Below are 24975 nucleotides of genomic sequence, written 5' to 3'. Positions count from 1 at the left end.
AGGTTTAAACATTCAGACTTTAAAACACTGTTAATGACTGATATTCTGACTCTTATTGACTGTTATGATTTTCATTATTTCAACTGCCTCCATTGGAATTTATTTTCAGCTTTAGGTTCACTTTTGGGCTTCTCTAGCCAATAGCAGAAAAGCACCTATTGGGATGGTGAGGTCAAGGATAGTAACACCCTATCTGATTAACATCCAAGACATGCAACACACAAATATTTTGCACAAACAATAATTAATCACAATTTTCTGTGTTACAGATTTTGCATTTGCTAATACTTGGATAACATAAATTTTTATTTATACAATATAGGTTGTGCAGCGCTAATACAATTTTACCAGATGGCTTAAATAGCTCTATTTGGAAAGAAATCTTGCATTTTTATATTGATTTGGGTGATTTTTGTTAGGGTGTAAATGATGCATTAAGGGAGAATTATTACAGTAGCGCAAAGAAAAATGTCAAATAAACAGTGCTTTTTGGTTTCCAGAGAGTCAAACCGTATTCAGGTACAGAAATGGAATAATAAAATGTAAAAATACTGTCTAGTCTTTATTGTATTAATATTTCAGTAAAATTATTCCTCATTAAAGTTGCAATTATTGTACGTTTTTGTGCCTCAATGCTCTAAGCTCTGTTGAAATGCTGTTAAAACATATGTAAATGATAAAGTTTCACTCTTTTATGGTTATATGTTGCAATAACTCCAAAAATCTCATATTCTCATATTGTCCTGAGCAACTATAATCCCAACTAAACATTGCATATCCTGTGATGTGACTAAAGATGCGCGTGGACTAGAGATGCGCGGGTCAGCTGAAATGACACCAAATCCACGGCTTTATACTTATCATCCCCCCGCACAAATACTTTTATCTGAAATATATATCCGCACCCGACCTGCAGCAGATCGTCACTTTAATAATTTTAATTCTTTGTTTTAGGTATGATGATAGGTCACCTGGATATTGACAGCAGATTCAGTGAGCTAATCTGCGCATCTCTGATAGTAAAATAATAGCCTACGTTAATCGTAAACGTTTTTAAATGAATATTTATTTATAAAAACAAAAGTTTGTCTTTGGACAACATTTTCTTCATTTTTTAAATACAGAAAGTACAAATAAGACATTGTAGCTTTTGCAGATACAGAAAGAAGATAACAAAAAAGTGCTACTTCAGCCTAAACGGCAGCTATGTTATGTTTACTTGGCCTTTTTCTTTGTACTGTTCAAAAACCGAATAGCAATACAGTGCCTAAATTCGGGCGATACCGCCTTGACTCCAAAACGTGGCCAGCTGCACTGAATGAGCATTCGCTTTCACCGCTTTTTGTAGGAATAAACAATATTCTCCTTGCAAGGCGCTACAGTCGTGTAAATAAGCGATCTTGTTTCTCAAGAACGATAGCAGATTTACCTCTGATGACTCCTCTAACTGAAAGTTTGAACAGTACTCTTGTACTTCATTCATTTTTTTGGGCATCTTATCTTCCCACTTTGCAAAGCCCACTCTGCTTTTTCGCTGGTCCACTGCCATGTCCTGCTACATCCACCCGCAACCCAACTGCAATTAATCATTCATTCATTCATTTTCTTGTCGGCTTAGTCCCTTTATTAATTCGGGGTCGCCACAGCTAAATGAACCGCCAACTTATCCAGCAAGTTTTTACGCAGCAAATGCCCTTCCAGGCGCAACCCATCTCTGGAAAAGCAATTAATCATAATATATTTTTTTATTACCCAATCCACACGACCCGTGGATTATCCGCAGCGCCCGCTGAAATAACAGACATGCGCGCATAACTAATGTGGATACACAAGTTTCCATATCGATGCTGAAACGATATATTGTGCAGCCCCAAATAGTAATATAAATAATACCAACCTTTTATTTATTTGTCTATTTATGCTAATCAGGCCATAAAGAGTTAGTTTTAATTTATTACAGTTTTTGTTTTCAATGTAGTTCTTGCCCGAGCATTTAAAAACATGACTTTTGAGTCTTACAAGCTACACTTTGTCAACACATTTAGTTTCGACAGTGTTTCTCAGTGCCTAAAGTCATTGAAATGTTTTCAGTAATACATTTTCAGAGCACATATTTGCCTTGTAAGTTGTGTTGGCTGTAATATTTGTTTTGTTGTTTTCCCTTTGTGCAGGATTAACAGAGCTGAACAAGATGATGTCTGATGCCAGTGACATGTTGGCAGCTGCCTTGGAGCAAATGGATGGTATCATAGCAGGTAAAATTATTACCTATGCTATGACTCATGCAGGCTTTTCAGCGCTTGCAATTAAACATTGTCCTGAATCATCCTTTCTATATACTACGCAACTGTCACTACACATTTAAATCTGACAAATAAGTTCACTACAGTGGTGATTATGTCTATTCTATTTAGATTGGATATGGTCAGCATTGGTACAAAAACAAATGTCAGGCTGATTTGCTGAAACCTTTACAGAGAGTAAGATTGGCCAGATTTTAGCACGCGAACAAAGTGATCTGGCATATGAAGTAATGCATCACTGCTTTATCATAAGGCTGACATTTGAAGTTGGAGCCGCCTGTCTGATCACATGATTTCTAGAGGTTTCAGCAATTAAAGCCTTTACTCTGGCCTGATTCTGATTCTTCCCCCGCAGCATGCTTTGTTATAAGGTCATGCTATCCTTTACCAGTACATGATAATTGTAATGATTGCTCGATTTAAAATGTTCACTCTTGTAAAGATTCACGTAATACATTTAATATCATATTTTGTATTTAAATGTACCAAATATTTTTCAGTATATTTTTATACTTTATTATCAAAATGTTTAATGAAAAAAAGGTTTTTATAAAAGGGTGAATTTTCTGACCAGTGTTTCTCTTAATGTGTGTATTCTGATAAACAATCGCACACACTTCATGTTTGAGAGAGGTCGTTTAGCAGTTTTCATAATTAATTGTTTCTTCTGTGCACTGTGATGCACATAGGGACAATTCGTTATCAGTTCAGTAATAGATCATAACGGTTATTACATACTGACAGCATTTATCTCCTGTGCACGATGTCGCAGCAGAATACTGTGGTGAAGGAGGCGAGGGCGAGTAAATAAAACGCTCCTACTACTTAAGGTAGAGGAAAATCTTTCATTTACACTGAAGAAGGCACAGCACACGAGCCGCTATTTCACTCCTAGAGAGAAATGCTGTAAATATCCATCTCTGCCTCCCTCTCTCTCTCTCTCTCTCTCTCTCTCTCTCTCTAACTCTCTCTCTCTCTTTCTCTCTCTCTCTCTCTCTCTCTCTCTCTCACTTTGGACATTTGACCGCTGGGGCGTTTATGAGGTAACTTTGCCTCTCCTCTTGGCTGTTAAAGCGATACATGTGGATCCAGACACGAGCGTTCCAGTGGTGCAAGTTTTCTCTACTGTGTCTATCATGGATTACCTGTGATAAGCGCTGTATTATGCGCTATAAGACTGTAACCGTGGCTGTTCTTCCTGCGTCACTCATCGGTGAACAGCACTTTGATTTCTAAAGCCAATCAAAGCCCTTTCTGTGGAGCGGGTGAAGACAATGACCAATCATAGAGCTTGACAGGGCTCAAAAAGCAAGCGGGATAATATTTACTTTAGTTTATTTGCTATAAATGCTCATGTTGTCTTCTGTGCATGTATTGGTGTTTTGTTTGAAACATTTAAAAAGAGTGTTTTCTTTGAGCAGGTCAAATTAAAATACAGTTCATATATCGTACTGCTTGTATTAAAGGACAAAATTGTATTACAAATAATATATAAATATTAATATATTTATAGATTTTAATAAAAAAAACCTCTTGTGTTGTGAAGATAAAATCTAATTATGTATGGAAAGCATCGTCAATGCACCGTGATGCACCGAGATATTGAATTGAATCGAATCTATGGCATGATAATTGTAACCAAACCGTGAGATCAGTATAGGTACACAACCCTATTTCATAATGTGGAAAATGCTTATTATTATGGTTTTTAATAGTCTATAATAAATCAAAAACTAGATGAGGTCTTAAAAGTTTATTCTCAACTTTCTCTTAATTTGCATTTATAGGTGAAAAAGCAAAAACAATTCTGATGAAGTTTAAAAGTAAAATTCTTAAATGGCATCAGTGTGATAATTCTTTTGACCATTGCAATCATGATTATCAGTTTAACCTTCCTGCAGCATTTTTTTCATTAAAAAGCTCATGCATTCAGTGTGCTAAAATGTGGCTAAACACAACTTTGGGATGTCACATGGAAAGAAATATAAAAACCAAAGCTGTTTTTCCACTGCATACCAGGTATGATACTGCAGTTGTGCCACTTCTACTGCTGTGACTTTCTGAAAAACAGGGTTGTCCTGGAGAGGCACATCTGGACCTTTTCTACCAATCATGATGCTCCCGTTTTATGTGTCTTTTTCTTTTGGTGGTATAAAACCAGTTTAGTCGTGCAAACCAACAGTTCACCAGTGGCTGCTGCTGAATATTTAAATATAGCAGGTTTGCTCTCTCCATTCATAAATTAATGATGCTATAGTAATCAATGTCAAGATCATGGTAAAATTCATTGTGTCCCGTAGGAGAAATTTGTTTTAGAAAAAAAGCTCTGCTGTACATAGACACAAACAAGACAACATATATTAAACATACACATTAAAAATCGAATCCTAAAATACCTCCTAATATAAATATGATTCCATAAAATCAATAATTAATAAATTATATGAAAATAAATTACTATGTGCCCCCACTGCCCTCTATTATGCAAACCAATCCAGTTATCTTAATCTTTGACCGTCCTACCCTACTTGCTCATTGACCAATTTAATTTAAAAAAGAACAAAAGAATGTTTATATCTATTATACTTGCATAACAGGACCCTGTATCTTCTGCCAGAATTAATCCGCTCACACTCCAAAGACAGCACATGTGAAGAATCAAATAAAATCTTGTTGGCTTGTTGGATTGTGTCTTAATTCCCATTATTTTTCCTGCCACTCTCATCAGGTTATTTACTTGGGTTTTCATTTTTACTGTCAGATTCCCAAACCAAACAATAATCCCATATCTTAAAATAGACTCTATTGATGCTTTATAAAAAGTTATCATTATTCTGCTACTCACTCCAAATAATCTTAGTCTGCGTAAAAAGTGTAATCGCTGATGAATACTTGCATGAAGTCTTGACTCCTGAGAGTGCCAATTAAGCTCATAATCAATATTTACCCCTAAATATGTATATAAATTAACCTGTATTCATAATGATGTAATGATTCTCTCGGACCAATCAGTGGTCAGCAATGTGTATACGTCACATATTGGTAACAGTATACGGCTTGCTTGAAACATCACCCAAGGTCATACTAAAAAAAAAGGTAGCAGATTAGGTATAGAATACATGTATGTATATGCACTCATTTGAATCATTATTTTTATAGTCAGTAGGCCGGCGTGCTCAACCTGTGGTCTGTGTGGGTCCTAATGCCCCAGTATAGTGACACAGACTCTATACTGCTCAGTGAGCGCCGTCTTTCGGATGAGACACTAACCGAGGTCCCGACTCTCTGTGGTCGTTAAAAATTGAAAAAGAGTAGGGGCATCCTGACCAAATCTGCCCACTGGCCTCTGTCCATCATGGCCTCCTAAACCTCCCCATATCATGATTGGCATATCATCATTCTGTCTCCTCTCCACCAATCAGCTGGTGTGTGGTGTGCTGTCTGGCGCAAAAAGGCTGCCGTCGCGTCATCCAGGTGGATGCTGCATACTAGTGGTGGATGAGGAGATTCCCCCCATTGTGTAAAGCGCATTGTGAGTGCCCAGAAAAGCGCTATATAAATGTAAGGAATTATTAATATTATTATTATTATTATTATTATTATTATTATTATTATTATTATTATTATTATTATTATTAGTAGTAGTAGTAGTAGTAGTAGTAGTAGTAGTAAGTAACTTACCTGAAAGTAAGGATTTTTGGCTCACTGGATGGCTCACTTTATTCACAAATATTTAATGTAGAATGGCAAATTTGCTTAAGTTTGAAAATGTAACTTATAAAGTTTGTAATGTGGCTGTAGTTACATTTGCTTGTATTTTTACTCTTTAAATATTGTCGGTCAGAGAACCTGTTAGCCATATCAGTTTGAGCCTGAATCAGACAGAAATATGAATTTGTAGCTAATTTGTTAAAGGTGCCAAACAGCATTTCTCATTGTTTATATATATATATATATATATATATATATATATATATATATATATATATATATATATATATATATATATATATATATATATATATATATAGATATATATATATATATATATATATATATATATATATATATATATATATATATATATATATATTTTTTTTTTTTTTTTTACGTCCTTGCTACAACATACCGTTAACACTTGACACTATGCCTGTAATAAATAAATTTTAACAAATAAAAACACTTACAGGTTGTGGCTTACAATTCACAGCTTCTGTTATTATGGTTGGAGCTGCTCCTTTGAGAAGTTTTAGCTGAATCCAGCTCTGAACTGGAAGAGATTCTGGACGCTGTCCTTTGTCAAATGCTAGCTCTATGTATTTTATAATTCTCTGCAACATATTTAAAATTGATTTGTTAGCACTTCTCTTTTTGTGTCATGTCATTTGAAAGCCCACATACAGAAACAAAAGAAGCTCTGTGGAAATAGCAGCGTTTGGATGGCAGTTTAGCTTTCTCTGCTATGACATTACAGCGTGGTGTATGCACGTAACCTAAAGCATTTATTATCTCACTAACCCAGATGTATTTTCTTGTTGTTCCCAAAATTGTTCGCTGAAGGCTTTTTAAGCTAACTCTGCAAAAGGCAATGTCTCCCATTGCATTGAACTTTAAGCATATTACGTTCAGAAATGTCACAGCTACATTACACATCAACTAAGGCTTGAAATATGTTATCATAGTAGACCACCCCTTTAATCCAAATAGACTTAAACAGAAGACATCAGGCAAATCATAAAGCGAAGTACTGCTAAAACAATGAATCTGACATTAAAAAGAAAAACTATGGTAGGGAAAGAGTCGGGAAGAGGTGAGAATCAAATTAGATTTCAGTTATTCAGAAATAAAAAAAACAAGACCTGAAACTTCACAGTGAAATACCTTTTTATATCTTTGATCATTCATTTTTGGCACTCAGGCTCCAAGGCTCTGGACTATTCCAACGGCATCTTTGACTGTCAGTCCCCGACATCGCCCTTCATGGGAAGCCTGCGAGCGCTAAACTTACTAGAGGACCTGAGGGGCATACTGGAGCTCATGGAGACTGAAGAGAGAGAGAGCTTGCGTTGCCAGATCCCAGACTCCACCGCAGACAGTTTGGTGGAGTGGCTGCATGGTCACCTGGTGCGTAAACCACATTCCACAACCCTGGAATTCACTGCGTCTACTCTAGACATGAACATGAGCTAACATACTACGTGTTGCCATGTTGAGAGGAAGCACATGGTTATTTTTATACGTCTTACATTTATAGTTGTCAAAAAGCATGTAGTGTATTTTTAGTCAGAGTCAAAGTGCTAGAAGCATTAGAGGCATTTTCTGTATATGTAGTTATTGTTAGGTCTGAGGAGATCATTTTAATCATGACATCATGTTTGTTTGTTTTTTTACTGTTTGCCTGTATAGTATAATTAATGTTATTTTAGTATGATCAAGTAATTATCTTTTTATTAAGTTAAATTGGGTAGTTAATAGTTGTTTTTTTATTTTAGTTTAAGTTTTAGTCATTTTGTTGTTGTTGTTTTTTTTGTTGAAAATCTTTTTTTTTTTTCGATAATTATAATATAATTAGAACTATAATATTTATTTCGTAGTTTTAATTTTCATTGTCTTTAATGCAGCAAAAATTTTAGTTTTTATAGTTTTTAAGTTTTAGTTTTTAGCTACAATAGCCCAATGCTAAGAACCGTACACTGAAAAAAAAATGAGTGCAATGTTGAATACAAAACAAAAGTGTTGAATTTAAACAAACAAATTAAATTTAGTAATGTTCAACTTAATTTGTTTGTTTAAATTCAACCCAAATAAATTATTTACAACCACTTAACTTGAAAAAAATTTAATCCAAGGAATCATCTTTAAATCTTTTATTTCAGTGTATGCATTAGCTCTTTTTTCATATTAAGAGTGCTGCATATTAAGAACCTTCCCCATTCTCTTAGTAAATGTTACTGCAGATCCAAGAAGCATTATTCTTGTGTGTCTTGAGACAGACTGAAGAAATGCCAAGTGAAAGTCAAGACATAAACTCCTTATAAACTGTCTAAATATGGTATTATGTTCATTCACCCAATGCTAACGTTTAGCCGGCACAATAAATGGTGCATGAAAACCTTGAATAATAACAGACCCTTTTTTTCTTAGTTTTATTGAATTACAAAACAACTTGTAGTTTTTTTCTCGTAGAATGTTTTGTTTTGAAACGTTTTAGGCTGGATTTCAGAAAATTTCTAATATACATATTTATGTTTTGGCATTTTGAACAGTCAAATGGACACATTTCCATCTCTGGTGATGTTTACCAGGACAGACTTAATCGTCTTGAAAGTGATAAAGAATCCCTTGTGCTTCAGGTAATTTGTAATATACATGCACATACAAGACAATCAAACATTTGAGGTCTCAAGATTTTTATCCTATTAATTTTTCTATTTTTCTATTCTTTTGTAAGAAATAAAAAAAATTACTTGATTTTTGTGATGGCAGTGCGAAATTCTTAGTAGACCTTTAACAATATTCTCACATGATCCATCAGAAACTGCGATTTACTTATTTTATTCTGGAGAACTGTTCAAGAATAAATGTCTTACTAATATTATAAATAAAAATTGACTTAATGTTGTGAATAAATTGACACCGTTGCTAACTAATAATGTTATTCTTAACAAAATCTTACTGACCCCAAGTGTTTGAACAGTACTGCAGATAAGCAAATAAATAAGGCCTCAGTTAAATGCTCATTGCTTATTAAAGGTGAGTGTTTTGACGGATCAAGTGGATGCGCAGGGAGAAAAAATAAGGGACCTAGACCTGTGCCTTGATGAACACCGTGAAAAACTAAACGCCACTGAAGAAATGTTACAGCAGGTGAGTTCAGAAATAATCTGTTTATCAATGATAGAATTAAGTTGGATGCACAATGGAGCTGGTTTTCTGCGCTATCATACTTTCACTATACTGTATAATTACATGCAAATAGTCCATAAAATTCATCTATATACATACACTCACTGGCCACTTTATTAGGTACACCTTACTAGAACTGGGTTGGACCCCCTTTTGCCTTCAGAACTGTCTTAATCCTTCATGGCATAGGTTCAACAAGGTATTGGAAATATTCCTCAGAGATTTTGGTCCATATTGACATGATATGTGTTTCACCACATTCCAAAGGTGCTCTTTTGGAGTGAGCTCTGGTGACTGTGGCACCAACAACCATGTCACGTTCAAAGTCACTTAAATATGCATTCATCCCCATTCTGATGCTCGGTTTGAACTGCAGCAAAATCGTCCAGACTATCTACATGCCTAAATGCATTGAGTTGCTGCCATCTGATTTGCTGATTAGAAATTTGTGTTAACAAGTAGTTGGACAGTTGTACCTAATAAAGTGGCTGATGAGTATATTTCCTTTGTTCATATTTCAATATGTACCTTTTTTTAACTTGTGTTCCAAGGAGCTCCTGTGCAGGTCAGCATTGGAGACACAAAAGCTAGAGCTGATGACAGAAGTGTCCAATTTGAAACTGAAGTTAGCAGCAATGGATAAAGAGAGACTTGATTTTGATGAGAGATTCGGAGATGAGGTAAGAAACATGCACGAGGGAAACAATTATGTAATTACGTCTTTGTTTGAAAATGTCAATGGCTGTAATGCTAGTCATTAATTAATTTGTGATTCCGCCGTTGGTGCACAGAGCTCTTTTGTTTAGCATATTGCAGTTTGCCTGAAAAATGGCTTGAATGTTTGTTTACAATCGTGATTTGGCAGTATAGCCAACCTTTTGTTTCTGTACAAGCCTGAAGCAGAAAGACTTCCATTCAACAATGCGCTCGGACATCTACCAATCACGTCATGCTGTGGTACAGCGATCTGTTCTAGTGCACTGGAATGTTGGGCTTTGAACTGTAGTCTGCTTTGTTTGCTGTCTGGACAAATGCAAAAAACAGCCTTTACCAGATACCATTTCCTCTCCAAAAATTGGTTTTGGGTGGCCTCTTCTCTTTCTAGAAAGTAGTTATTACCACTAAAGACTAGGTGCCGCTGTGGTTGTTAGGGAGTATGAAGGGTCTTCACTTAGAGGGTTTTGGGATCTATTGGAATGGATTTTAGGGCTGGGTGATATGGTCCGAAAATGATATCTCAATTTTTTTGGCTGCATTGCAACATAAAGTATACATATAAGTATTTTTTTCTATTTTTATTTGTTTTAGTTTTATCTTTTTACCTCCTGCCAAATGTTGACCATTGAAACATTGTTCAAATCAAAAGCTATAAAAGCAAATATAGTTTATTACTACAAAAAGCATAGCATGCATGGTTAAAATCATCCCAACATTAAAATATTACAGTCGAAAACAAAAATAGTAAGTTGACTGAAGTATTTTAATTAGCCAATTTAAATTGTTACTTTACTGTGTCTCTTCAGCTCACAAGCCTGAACACATTTAATCTAAAGTACAGAAAAACAGTGGCATTTTAAAAGATTTGTACTATGTAAAATAAATTTCTTCTATTTAAATATATTTAAAAATCTAATTTATTTTTGTGATTTTTTTTTTTTTATAATTATACATTCTTTTTTTTGTTGTTGTTAATATATGATTATTAATAATTAATTATTTTTTTATTTAAAGTAATAATTTCTTAACTAAAAGGTTATAGTGACTCCAAGCATTTGATTGATTACAAAAGCTTTTTTAGCTAATCTTTGGATCATTCTTTCTTTAAAATTACTCCTCTTTTAAAACGACAAAGATGATGATAATAATATTAATAATAATAATAATAATAAAGGTTTCTTGAACAGGAAATCAAAATATTAGAATTATTTCTAAATGATCATGTGATTGGAGTAATGATGCAAAACATATTCAGCTCTGGAAATTAATAATTACATGAATAAATTACATGCTAAAATAGATTCAAATAGAAATCAGTTGTTTTGAATATTAAAAATTCTTCAAATTTGTACTTTTTTGCTGTACTTTGGATGAAATAAATACAGGATTGGTTAAGCCGAAGAGACTTCTTTAAAACTATTTAAGAATTTTAATCAGTAGTGAGTTTCGATAAACAACAAACCATATTTGAGCGCTTTGTTTGGTTTAGAAATGCACTTCCTGCCAAAGTGGCCCAAATACAGTCACCAGACTCTTATCGTACACACTACAAACCAGCTGGTTTGTTGTCTAGGGTGGCTTTCAGTTTTTTGTCCATAGCAGGCTTAGCAAGAGCTGCTATCAATATATTCAGAATTCTTCAACAAATGGTGAAAAATATTTTAAGTTTGTGTCTCTACTAGTGACGGTAAGTTCAGATCATTTTACCAACATTTAAGTTTTGTTCACAGTGTTAGATCATTCTCCATCTAAGATAAAAATAAGATCTAGTCCTGGAAACCAGATCCTGTCAGAAAACCCAGACAACAAGCCAGCAGAGCTGCTCAGTACCTAAACCTGTTCACCTGTATTCTACTAAATTAATCTCCTATCAACATAGGAGAAACAGAAGAACAGAAGCAGCAGACAAAGTAATGATGATAAAGAAAGAGCAGAGTTTATTGAATAATCTTAGTTGCGTATGATTCCAACTTATCAAGCAGCGGATGCCATTCTAGCCGCAACCCATCTCTGGGAAACATCCACACACACATTCACACACACACACACACTCATACACTACGGACAATTAAACTTACCCAATTCACCTGTACCGCATGTCTTTGGACTGTGGGGGAAACCGGAGCACTTGCAGGAAACCCACACAAACGCAGAGAGAACATGCAAACTCCACACAGAAACGCCAACTGAGCCGAGGATCAAACCAACGACCTTCTTGCTGTGAGGCTACAGCACTACCTACTGCGCCACTGTGTCGCTAGGCCCATATATGCTTAACCAATACACATCGTCTGAGCTGAAAGGACCCATGATTAGTTATCCTTTCGAGTCTTCATCAAACTCAAATTCAAGGACTCCAGAAATGAACAGATCAAATCTTTTTCTGGCTCTGACTTCATATCATTGGCTTGAACAAATGACTCAAACCCAGTAGAAGACTTGAAAGGAACTAATCTTCTACCCCATCTGCACAATGTGTGCATATGCAAGTGAACAAATCACTCCCTGAGAGGACTCACCGTTCTCAAGTCACATAAAAGATTAATCCAAAATAAACAAATTTTACTTACCTTCAGGTCAAACTATGTTCGTCTAAGACATAAAAATCTTTAAAAAATATTAGGCCTCTTTTTTTTCTGATTGGCTTCTTGGACTCACCTCCTCTTCACATTTGGAAAGAATTTAATAAACAACTTCTCTTCTGGGAACTCTGCAAAATTTAATAAAATGTGGGATCCAGTCTTTTTTTTTCTAAAACACCACAAAGACTAATAGTGTTGTTTAATTTCTGAAGATTTCTGAGTTTTTTATTTTTTTTTATTTTTTTGTCTTTCTCACTTACATCCATTGCTGTGTCATATATGTCTAGTATGTCACCATTTTCTCTTGTTTCATGCTTTATTTTACATTTTGCACAGATTATTGTTTCATGATGGGTTTGTTTTTATGTCCGCAAAAACTATAATAAATAATATTTTAAAATAAAATGAACAAGTCATTCAAGAACCACTCATCACTCACTAGCCTCTACATTGTTGTTTGTCTACAACCTTAAAGCAGGTTTTGTTTTCTTGTCGACATAGCTTTCCTTTCAAGGCATGTTGTTAAGTGATTTTGTTATTCATTCTTTTTAGAAAATTCTAGAGCAGAGATACAAATAATTTGTTGTGTTAACCGTGCACTCAGTTGGCAAGTAATTTTGGTCTAGGTTGGTAAACAAAATTGTCAAAGATATAAATGACTTCTGCTGTTTCCTGTGTTATTTAACTTCCACATAATTTAATGTCTCAGCAAGGATCCGGGTTGCTTTTGTTTCCTAAAATGTCCTGTTTTTTTCTTTTTAGGACTGACACTATAATAAGCTATTTTTGATTTATTTATTTTTTATTTTTTTAAACATTATCAGTACTGAATCTGAAAATGTAAAATGTTTAGGATAAAATCATTTAAAATGTTCCTAAAATTATTACATTTTTTTGGTTACCATTGCTATATTTATTGGTCACGCTTAAATATATATTATATATAAACGCTTATATACAGCATTGCTCCTATCTTCAGTGTCACACAATCCTTTAGAAGTTTGTTGTCAGAGTTGATATTTTGTAAAAAGTTTTTTGATTTTTTTTTTTAGGGTTGGATTTATTATAGATTTTAATTGTATGATTATAGTCTGAGGAATTTTATGGTTATCACGATTATTATGCATTCATCAATTTCAAAACACTACTAGTTTAGATAATCGCATGAAAACTCCTTATATTTTAAAGTGTTATTTATCTCTTTAACTAACTAATCACTAAACAAAATGCCTTGAAAGGAAAATAGAAATGTCGACAAGAAAACAATACCTGCTTTAAGGTTGTAGACAAACAACAATGTAGAGGCTAGTGATGGTTGGTTCTTGAGTGATTCGTTCATTTTATTTTAAATGTTTTTTTCTTTAGAGTTTTTGCTTTATAACTAAATACAGCATAAAACAATAATAAAAACAAACAATAGTCCATTTCTTGGAAGTAGGTGAAAAAAGTTTTGGGCATTTAAACAAGTAATAATTTTATACTAAAAATAAATTACAAAACAACGAATGAATGAATAAATAAAATAAAAAAATGTATTTGTCAAATGTTAATCTAATCATCATATTAGCTAAGTGTTTCCCTTTTAAAGAGCACTTTTGATTAACTACAATACAAAATTATTTGGTATTTTTTCCTTTTGTTTTTTTTTTCTTTTTGTAGTAAAAACTCTGTATATTCCATCAAAGTATGAAGCTCACTGTTCAGTTCTTGTCCTGTGACTCGGGTTGCGCTCGCAGAATCCTTTAACTTGGTGCGCCTGGAAATTGTGAGCGTCACTCCCGAAATCGCTCGCAAGCCACACTACTTCATTGTAAATAACAAACTTGCGTGCGCAAATGACTCAGTATGTGAATGGACCTTGGTTAATAGCCTCAGCCATAGTTAATCCAGTGTGCGTATAGTAGTAGCCTCTGTGTGCAAACTTGACACTTCGAACTAGTGCACAGTTGGCTTTGTTTAGTTGCAGCAGTTTTGTTTCGTGCAGAAACACGGTGTTAAGAAGCCTTTACAATTAATTAAACGTAACAAATTAAATTAATAGTGAAATCGGTTAATCGTTGCATCCCTAGTTTGTTTTAGGATTCTCTGATAAATATAAAGTTAGCATTTATTTAAAATAGTTTTTTTTTTAGATGTCACATTTCATCAATTTAATCCTACACTGAGTAAAACCATCAAATCTTACTGACCCCAAACATTTGAACTACAGTCCAAAAATGTGTCCTTATGTTTTTCAGATCACTGCTCAGTGGACATATCAGATTAGATTCTTTTAAGCAGTATTTACAACTGGAGGCAGTTCTGTTGTTTACTGAATTATAAATCCACAACTGAATGCTAGACATCGTGACAAAAAGCTCTGTCCCGAAAGGCCTGAATGCTGAACAGAAGCTCATCACTGTACATTCTTGTTTTTCCCTCGTAAAGCGTTTCTAAAGGTTGAATACTTAGTGTGTTTGCTAAACAGACCATTTCAAAAGTGGAATCTAGGCTGCTCTCTGAAGCTTTTTAAATCAGGTTGTTAAGGAATATGGCCATGATCATTTTATTTTAAATTGTTTTGTTTTTTATTTAAATTCATTTGATGGCATACCAATGGAAGTGCAGTTGCAAGCTTTTACTCTATTTTTTTTTTCATTTACCAGTTATTTCACATTAAATTATTTAGTTATTAAAACAAAACAGTTTTTAAATGAGTTTTTGTTCATTTAAATAATTTATTTAAAATAAGTCTTTTATTATAATATAATTATTATAATTATAATAATTTTATTAATATTATAATTTTATTATAATATTATAATAATTGTCTTTTTTTATTTCTTTAAAACAGTTTAATCTGTTTTTAATCGTTTTTATTTGTTAAACTTGTTTCTTTTTTTCTTGTTTATGTACAGCACTTTGAATTATCATTGTTTATGAAAAGTGCTGTATAAAAATAAACTTGCATTGCCTAAATTAGACGAACACTTGAATTCTGTGGAGATTGTGGAGTGTCCATCACCATAAAACATTTTTTAAAATGTACAATTTTCAAGACAAGTGGACAAGGATATTGTAGATCATTTCAATGTGGTGATGTCATTGGTTCATGAACATTTCCTGCTTGTTATCAAACTATTTCATAATTGTAACAAGAGGCAATTCAATCATAACTTCATGTAAAACAACTCTCTTGTTTTTGTTTACATCCCTCAAAATGGTCTATAATGAGAGTGCTTTAATAGATATTTTTTCCTAAATGTCTCTCCATTAAGAATTTTTGGTAAAACTTTAGCTTAAGGTACAATTTATGCTATTACCAACTAGTTTATCACCTGCTTTTGCGATAATAACAGTTAGTAATGGTAATTAGTATTATTAATTTGTAGTTATAAAGTACGATTTTATTCTACATCCCTAATCCACAAAATATTAATAAGAAGCTAATTAGCAGTTTATTGAGCTAATAGCCTTAGATTCCGTTTAAACTGCCAGTTAAATGAGACATAATTTTGTTTTTTGTTTTTGTTTTTTGCTCGTATGCGACACAGATCGGATCTGTTCTATGACCATGTAAACACGAAAAAAATACATACATTCGGCTATTCAGAGATCAGTTTCAGGCCTCCTTCATATGTGGATATAAATCAGATATAAATCAGATATGTGACAATGCGACAATCATGTATACAGCCAGATCGGATTTATTGTGGCATTTCATTTTGTACGTCATTAAACATTGTGGTAATTCTCCATAGTTTAATGACGTAGAAGAAAGAGCGTGTGAGTGCTCATTCTGAAATTTTAGACCCACCGCTCCTCATTAAAGCCTGCTTCAATTGGCTCCCACCAGACCTGAGATTTCTCTCTTACCTACAAAATCCTCTGAATGGTGGAGGACACCATATGGTTTATCATAGGCGGAAGCTGCAATGACAGCCCTTTATATTCTTCTCCACCTCATTGTAAAGTTGGGCGAACTTCACATATTTCTCAGAGCTAAAAGATAATTTCTTTCATCGTGGCTAGTGTGGCGCAGATGCTGGAACCCGCCTTTACCAAAGACTAAAGAGACTTTGAATTTACGCAAACGCAATGTCGTAAATTGTATGGCAAGTGTAAACACAGGAATCAGATATGGGTCACAATTAAAAGAACATGTAAAGAGACCGGCAAAAAGAAATCAGATAAAGGCAACAAATCAGAATTGGCCATCAAGTCCTGACAGTGTAAACTTGGCCTTAGTTAATGGTTTGTTAATAGCATGAATTGTGACTTAAAATAAAGTTTTACCAAATATTTAAGTAATTTACCGTACGAAAAATCATGTTTTTAACGTCAAATTATTATTATTATTATTTTATTATTGGCTCTTATTGATGTAGAAAACTGTTGTTGTTATTATATGTTCCTATATATATTCTTCTTCTTATGAAATAACCATAAGTTGCTCATGTGGCAATAAATAAATGATTAATTTTTCCCTCGTTTTTTTTTTTTTTTAGGGTTTGATTTTGGAGATCAATGAACTGAGATATCGCATTTCTGAGATGGAAAATGAACGGTTACAGTATGAAAAGAAACTGAAATCCACTAAGGTTAGTATCTTATCCATATTCATATCTCCTTGCTACTGAAAATAACAATACTCTTAATTTTCATCCTCAAGTGTTTTTCTTCTGCTCTTATCTCTCTTGCACAACCTGTCACCTTTCTTGTTGTCTTTAAGTGTCTATTTTCCTTTTTCCTCTTTGGCTAACCTCTGTGCTTCTAGTCGCTAATGGCCAAACTTTCTAGCCTGAAACTGAAAATGGGCCAGATGCAGTATGAGAAACAGAGGAAGGAACAAAAAATCGAGGCACTCAAGGTTTGCATACCTCAGCCTGGTTTCTGCTTGTGGTTGTGATCCGGAGACCCTTTTTCCTTCATTGTAACTTTGTTTTTGACACTTTTAATAAATAAACAGTGGTTGGATTTACTGTTTTATTAACATTCAGTGTTCAAATATGTTCTTAGTACACTATTTGATGAGTTTCTTTTGCTCACGTCACTACAGAATCAAGAAATGCTCTCCAAAGTTCTCTGTTTAGCTCTATGTAGAGACAACAGACAGACGTTTTCATCTTGATGTAAAAGCTGCTCATTAAATCTCTAAGCAGTGGCACCAGTATAAGATCTCAGCATGTTTCATTAACCACAAGTATGCTTTAGTGCGAGGCTCCACATGATGTTTAAGCTGAGACAGCTTTATAATGCAGGAGAAGCTATTTCGGTCGCTTGCTTCCTACTGTAGCTGCGCTGCATGCTTCAAACAGCTATGTGTGAGGTTTGCATTACTCTAGTGTGTGTCTGTGTGTGTAAACTCCCGTCTTGCCAATGCTTTGAACTCTTGAGGGAATGCTGATCATAAGTAATAGTAATAATAATAATAATAACAATAATAATAAAAGCTGTTAGTTTAAATAATTAGATTTTGATTATAAAAATAATAAGCCATTAGATTTGAACATTATATTTTGATTAATTATTAATATTAAAGTCATTGTAGTAGTGGTAATATAATAGTAATAATTTTTGTTATTAATTATAATCCGTAAACATGATAAAAATAATTATTTTTGTTTTATTGGTTATTATTGGTATTGTGCAAATATATTTTAATTAATATCAAATATAATAATAATAATAATAATAATAATAATAACTACTCGAAATTGTTTAGCAGTGTTTGGAGCTCTTGAGTGAATGACGATTCTTGTTCATAATAGTTATAAATAAAAGTAATGATAGTAATAATAGTATTATTAAAATTAAAAATAAAAATAGTTACACATAATAATAGTTATAAATAATAATAGTTATAAATATGAATAAAATAATAATAGTTATAAATATTATTAAGTTTAAATAATTAGATTTAGCAAAAAATAGGAAGTCCGTGGTTTTGTTACATATTATATTTTAATAATTTATTATTTATCAATTATTATTTCTAAATTTTTTCCAGAGATAGGTTGCGGCTGGAAGGGCGTCCGCTGCATAAAACATATGCTGGATAAGTTGGTGGTTCATTCCGCTGTGGCGACCCCGGACTAATAAAGGGACTAAGCCGAAAAGAAAATGAATGATTAATATTCTAAATTATAAATATTTATCAATTATAATTTATAAATTTAAAAAAATATTATTTAGAAATTATTATTGTTATTTTTTTTTAATCTGATAATATCTGAAAATTGTTTATTGATTGCATTTTATTTATAAAGTACTACTTAGTAGTAGTAGTAATAATTAATAATAATTATTATTAGTTGCTTAAATATTAGTATTTTGATAGGTTATTACTATTGCTTTTATGCATGTATATCATAATAAGCCTAAAATATCATAAATAATATAAAAATAATAATAATACTTGTCATTAGCCATAAGTTTGATGCATTATGTTTTTATAAATGTATATCTTTTGGAGAAATTACGTTTTGCATGCAAAGTGTACTGTAACTCTCTGATAGTAATTAGTAACAGCATGCTTTGGTTGTATTTGACCTATAAAGCGTTGGTGGTGCAGACTGTGGGTTCAGCACAGTGAGATTCGTGTGTGTGTTTTGAATATTCAGGAGGAGCTGGTTTCACTGAGGAGGCAGCAGGAGGGCAGAGATGGTGTGGATCTGCGGAGGCTGCAGGATGAGAGTTGCTCCAGATCCTCAACGCCCGCAGGCCTCGACGGCACAGAGAGAGGTGGGTCACGTACAGACACACTTATTCACACTCCGTAATCAAAGTGGTGCCTGTCCCAGCATGCCCTGCAGGCCTGGTGCTGTCTTGTGATTATGCTGTATATGTGATTCTGTACTGACTAATTTGAGACAAATGCTGGAGTAGGCGGTGCTTAAGTAGTAGCTTCTTAGTAGTATGTCTTTAATTTGTTGATTTAGATTTTTTTTTTGTTAGTTTACGTTTTTTTTACATTTTCACCTGTTAAGTTTGTTGGTTTAGTTAGTGATGTTATTATAAAAGTTTATTATTTTGTGATTTTGATTGTTTATTTATTTATTGCACTGTTCATTTTTCTCAATTTGGTTTGTATGTTTTTAATTGTAGTTTTTTCATTATTAACAGTATTTTTTTTGGTTATTTTTGTTTGTTTGTTTGATGTGGATTTCCCCCCCAGGGGTCTTTTCTTCGTAAATCGTGTAAATGATCCAAGATCTGCCAAATCATCTTTGATTTTTTTAATCTCGATAACTGATCTCTGGCTAATTTGGTTCTTCAAACAAGTTTGCGAATCAGATAAAAATGTCTGGATGAACTGATCTGAGATCACTGCGTGTGTTGTGAAGGACAGCTCTATCGATCCTCAAAAATAATGATCGGCAATGCTTCGATTAGCTGCATTGCAACATTGTGACAGCAGCGTAATGACATCATCTGATGAATATTCAATTATCCATGTGTGCAAAATGACAAAAATATTCAAAGTAAACTGTTTGTTAAATCTGTACTAAAGTTGGGTCGGTACCTTAAAATATGTGTTTGTCTAAAAAGTCCATATTAATAAATGTTCTCTCTGAACCCCTTGGGGTTTTATTTTGAAGTTTATTTTTTTATTTTTTTTTTACTTTGTGAAGTTTCACAAACTAATTTTGAGAAGAGCATGTAATATGAGGGACTACAGCTGATCCCTATCGCTAATTATTAGCTAGCCTATCAGATCGTTCTAAAACTACTATAAATGTCCTGCCTAACTTCATTTCCTATCTTGGTTTTTGGAAGCCCCCCAAATCATTAAAAACCAAATCCAGCTAACTGAGTGATCCTCGTACAAAGAACAGACCCCCATTTTCACTTGCAATGGCCTTGTTTTATGTTATTATTATAGGTTTTATTTAGTTTGCTGTTTATTTAGATATTTGCTGTTTTCTTCTCTTTATTTCAGGTTTTGTCTGTGTTGCTTTAGATATATAATTTATTTATTTATGTTTGTATGGTTGTTGTATTCTTGTTATATAATTATTATTTGTTTTTGCTTGGTATCTTATTGTATTGTTTATATCTATGTTTTGCTTTATGGTAACACTTTACACTATGGTTGTATTAGTTAATGTTAGTTAATGGAAACACGAACCAACAATGAACAATACATTTATTACAGGATCTGTTCATGTTAGTTAATGAAATTCCAGTTGTTTATGTTATTTCATGTTAACTTATGGTTAACCAATGTTAACAAGCATGAGTTTGAATGTTAATAACACTATTAGCAAATGTTGTATTATGATTAATTAATAAATGCTGTACAAGTATTTGTAATAATTAGTTCATGTTAGAAAATACATCAACTAACATTAATTAAACCTTGTTGTAAAGTGTAACCTGCTTCATATATTTATTCATTCACACATTTTTTTAGTGTTGTTTTTTTTCTTCAGCTTTTCAGATTTGATGCATTCTGCATTACTATTCAAACACATTTAATAACAGAAGAAATGTCATATCATTACTCTGTCTTAAACTGTTTTCCATACAGAGGAAACATTAAAAAAGAGGCTCAAAGAGAAACGTAAGGGGACTTCATGTCTACCTTCTTCATACACTATACATCCTTTTTCTCCCACCAGTTTTTTAATCTTTGTACTATTTTTGTCATCTTAGTCCTTTGCTTCCTGTGCCTGCATGTTTGGGCATGAAGCTTGCTTTTCACAAGATATTACAGTCTCACAGGAAGTTAATAGGTTTAAAATCAAGATATTAGCTTTAGGAAAGTGAAAAAAGTAATTTGAGAATCTAAAGTTGTTGCTCTGACAGGAGTCAGATTGTGGTCAGCATCTGGCATGTCATATTTACATTATTGTCTGTTTGTTTCTTGCCTGTCACCTCGTACTGTAACACCTCCTGTTCCCCAAAGCTAGTTTCTCACCTCACCTCCTCTTTCCCCTTCATTAGCAGCAGTAGTGCATTGCCCGCAACCCATGTTCACACTCCTCGTCACCTCAGTCCACTTTTATCTGTGGCTGCAAACACTCACGTTTAAAGGGGACATGACATGGATTTATTAAATCATTATTTAGTTCATGTGTTTTCTGAGGTTCACTTATGGTAATAAGGTTTATTTAAACTTGAAAACAAACTTGTATTAAGTTAAACTATTATTTTTAACCCTCATCCTGACTCTGTAAAATCTGTAATTTTAAGGGGCAGCTTCTTTACTGTGTCACTAAAGGGAGAATGTTTTGATGGGCTAATGTAGTTGCATAGGAAACTATATGAAACTATCATTCAGTGACGACAGCATTATAAAATTAAGTGTATGTACAGTTCAGATGCATAAGACGCTAAATGCCACTTCCGCCAAAAATGAGCTACTGATATCGAGTGATTGCTTTAGGCACATAGTATATATATTTTTGCTTCAAATCTTTCAGATCCCATCATTAGCCCGTTCAGAAATAACAGTTTATTTGCAAAAGCCTCTAAACGCCACCTGCCTTTGACAGCAAAAACTGCTATGTCCCGAGAACCAATCGGAAGGCGCAAATCGAATCATATGTTTTCAATGTAGCAGCGCGCTGATATGCCGGCTGTTATGCGGCTGTTTATTCTGCTTTTGATATAGATTTTAAAAGATGAAGTTTGATGAATTGGATGAGCCTGTACGACTGCCAGTGAATGGCAAATGAAAATGTTCCTTACCTCAAAACTCTGTGCATTATAAGAAGAAGAAAACGCACTGTACAGTCGGAGGTGTAGCATGCATTCATAACGTTTGTTTTGCGCAGAGACGCTACTTTGAATGAGTCTGATGTATAAAACTATACATTATTTATATTACTTTATACTACCCATGTCTGATAAGCTTTTTATATTAATGGACAATGCACGGATATTGGTTTCTCAATGTTTTTACACTAAGTTATTTGAATCTAACAACCTTTGCAATGTTTACATTGCTCTACTTGCATTAAATCTAAATCCCAAATATGATCCCAAACTGATTTCACTATTTGAGAAACCGGCATCCGTGTGCGCCAATTTATCACTCACTGCTTTCCAAGTGAAAGGGTGTTGTCATTGCTTGTGTGAGATAGATGAATACCAATAAATTTGCCTTTGAAAATGAATGCCACAGATAATTTGAACAATCTTTTAAGCAGGTTTTAAGCATCTTAACGCCTGCACCAACTTACTTTATCAATATAAGTATTATTTTACTTCTCATATTTTGGATCTGGTTTTGCTAGTGCAAGTCCCTAGTTCAGATGAACAGTCAAAACCAGCAGAGAACTAGAGCACTTGATCCATTGACATGTATTCAGCATATAAAAAAACTTAAATTAACAAGTTGGTATTAATCCAACCGAATAATGAACGTCTACTATAAATGTATTATTTATTTCATGTCACTTAAATATCATAATAGTCATAATACATTCCATTCTAGACATTTTTACATAGGCTATAATAAAAAAAGTTATTTTTATTAATAACAGTTGGCAGCCTCCCTGCAATAGCGTCATGGCCCTTTGGGGCACAGCGGCCTACAGGTTGAAATCCACTGGTCTAAACAGTGCCTGGTTCGTAAGACACTGAAAGCACATCTGTCTCCAGTGTAGAGCAGCTGTAATTTTAATCATTACTATTTCCTTTTAATGCGACACAACATGGTGCAAGTTTCAATCACTTAAGTAACTATAGGCTATGGGCGGGGCTTATAATTTGGATGCGGAGTCTATGTACCCCTGTGATGAACTTGCAGCATGTTTTAAAGGAACAAAGGCATCGTATATATCAAAAGATTACGACAATTTTGATTTTACATCTCATGACCCCTTTAATCAGCTTCCATTGTATACGTTTCTCACATTGTCACTGAAGGTCACTGTTGTGTTTCAGCTCGACGTGTCTGTCCACAGTTTATGTGATGTTAAATGTCAGTTTGAGAGTTAATGTTTTGACATTTAGTGTTTCTGAAATGGACTTTAGCTTACTGAGCCTGTGCTTTGCAGATATGGAAGTACAGAAGATGAAGAAGGCAATGGAGTCGCTGATGGCGGCAAATGAGGAGAAGGTAGTTTTAGGTCATTTAGTTTTTTTTGTTTGATTTTGTAAATCATTAAAGAACTTGGCTTTTAGTGCTACTAAATATTCTTTGTGTAGGATCGCAAGATTGAGGAGTTGCGGCAGTCACTAATGCGTTACAAGAAAGTGCAAGAGATGGTCATGTCAGCCCATGGGAGAAAAGGTGATTTATTTTACTTGATCTTTTAATATGATGTGAATTAAATGCGTTTGTATTCATTCATTCCAAGACATTTAATTCTGTAATCAGTGTGGTTACAATGCTGTCACACTCATGCATTTTTGTTTAATTGTGCTTTCTCCTTAATACTTTGTTTTGCTGTTTTTCCAATGATTATGATTAGATGATTAATTAGTAATCTTTTTTTCAGACTTTATTTAATATACTATTACAGTATTTAGTATTAAGTTAATTTATTTTCTTATTATTGTGAACCTGTTTTTTAAGCATATGTTTTAGTTATGTGCTTTTGTCATTTTAATTAAGGACAGTTTAATTAATGTTTAATCAGTTAAAGATATCAGTGTAATTAAGTTGAAGTTAGATCATTTAATTTCTTCAACTTCAAATAATTTTTACATTTTTTATGTAATTATTAATGGTGTACATCAGGGATAACCAAACTTGTTCCTGGAGGTCTGGTGTCCTGCAGATTTTAGCTCCAACCCTAATTAAACTCACCTGAACAAACTAATCAAGGTCTTATTAGGTATACTTGAAACACCCAGGCAGGTATGTTGAGGCAAGTTGAAGCTAAACCCTGCAGGGACACCGGACCTCCCTGGTGTACATAATATAACAATTAAAGAGCCCCAATTATGGATTTTTGAAAATGACCTTTCATGCAGTGACCTTCACATCTCTAAGTGAATGAAAAGATCCACAGGTTCAAATCTGAAAGTGCACTATTTTTAAAACTATTGAATCTTAAACAATAGAGTCGACTTGGGGTCGAATGAATGATTCGTTTTGTGTTCGAATCAACATCGATACGAGACATCGCCATATATGAAGTGCCGGATCTGGTAAAACATGAATGCACCTTTCCCTTTAAACACTAGCCAAGCAAAGGGGACCATAAGATTGATCATAACACAAAGATTAATATTACTGAGAGATGGACAGATATGCGAGTGTGGGCAATATAGTTACATTTTATTTTCACAACAATATTACAGTATAGCCAACTGTGTGCTGTGTTTTTTCCTGTTGTTTTTCTGATGATTGACACAATAACCTATGCTGCAATGTGGGATTCGTCAGTCGTGTGCTATTAAAGGAAAGATCAAAGTCTATTAATGTATGCAACATTGTCAAGCGTTGATGTGGACCGTTTTTTTCCCCTCTAGATCCTGTGTTTCTTTTTACTATACAACCTATCAGTGTGATTAAAGTGGTTGCCTCG

General features: G+C 33.6%; 1 protein-coding gene across 10 annotated transcripts in view; it reads left to right on the top strand.

Moving 5' to 3' along the window:
* The window catches only part of ppfibp1b (PPFIA binding protein 1b), a 96431-nt gene that overhangs the window by 43937 nt on the left and 27519 nt on the right, over positions 1-24975 (top strand). For 2 of the 10 annotated variants that reach the window (XM_021467670.3, XM_021467668.3), the window contains exons 2-12: positions 2172-2255; positions 7222-7427; positions 8570-8656; positions 9057-9170; positions 9761-9889; positions 16996-17088; positions 17265-17357; positions 19111-19231; positions 21021-21053; positions 23497-23558; positions 23648-23732. In XM_021467670.3, coding sequence (XP_021323345.2) covers positions 2192-2255; positions 7222-7427; positions 8570-8656; positions 9057-9170; positions 9761-9889; positions 16996-17088; positions 17265-17357; positions 19111-19231; positions 21021-21053; positions 23497-23558; positions 23648-23732 — 1087 coding nt within the window. In that variant the 5' untranslated portion in view covers positions 2172-2191. 10 annotated transcript variants of the gene reach the window in all.

Source organism: Danio rerio, chromosome 18 (assembly GCF_049306965.1).
Source record: "Danio rerio strain Tuebingen ecotype United States chromosome 18, GRCz12tu, whole genome shotgun sequence".
Classification (NCBI taxonomy): domain Eukaryota; kingdom Metazoa; phylum Chordata; class Actinopteri; order Cypriniformes; family Danionidae; genus Danio; species Danio rerio.
The sequence above is the reverse complement of the archived record's forward strand: the minus strand, read 5'-3'. Positions and strand labels throughout refer to the sequence as shown.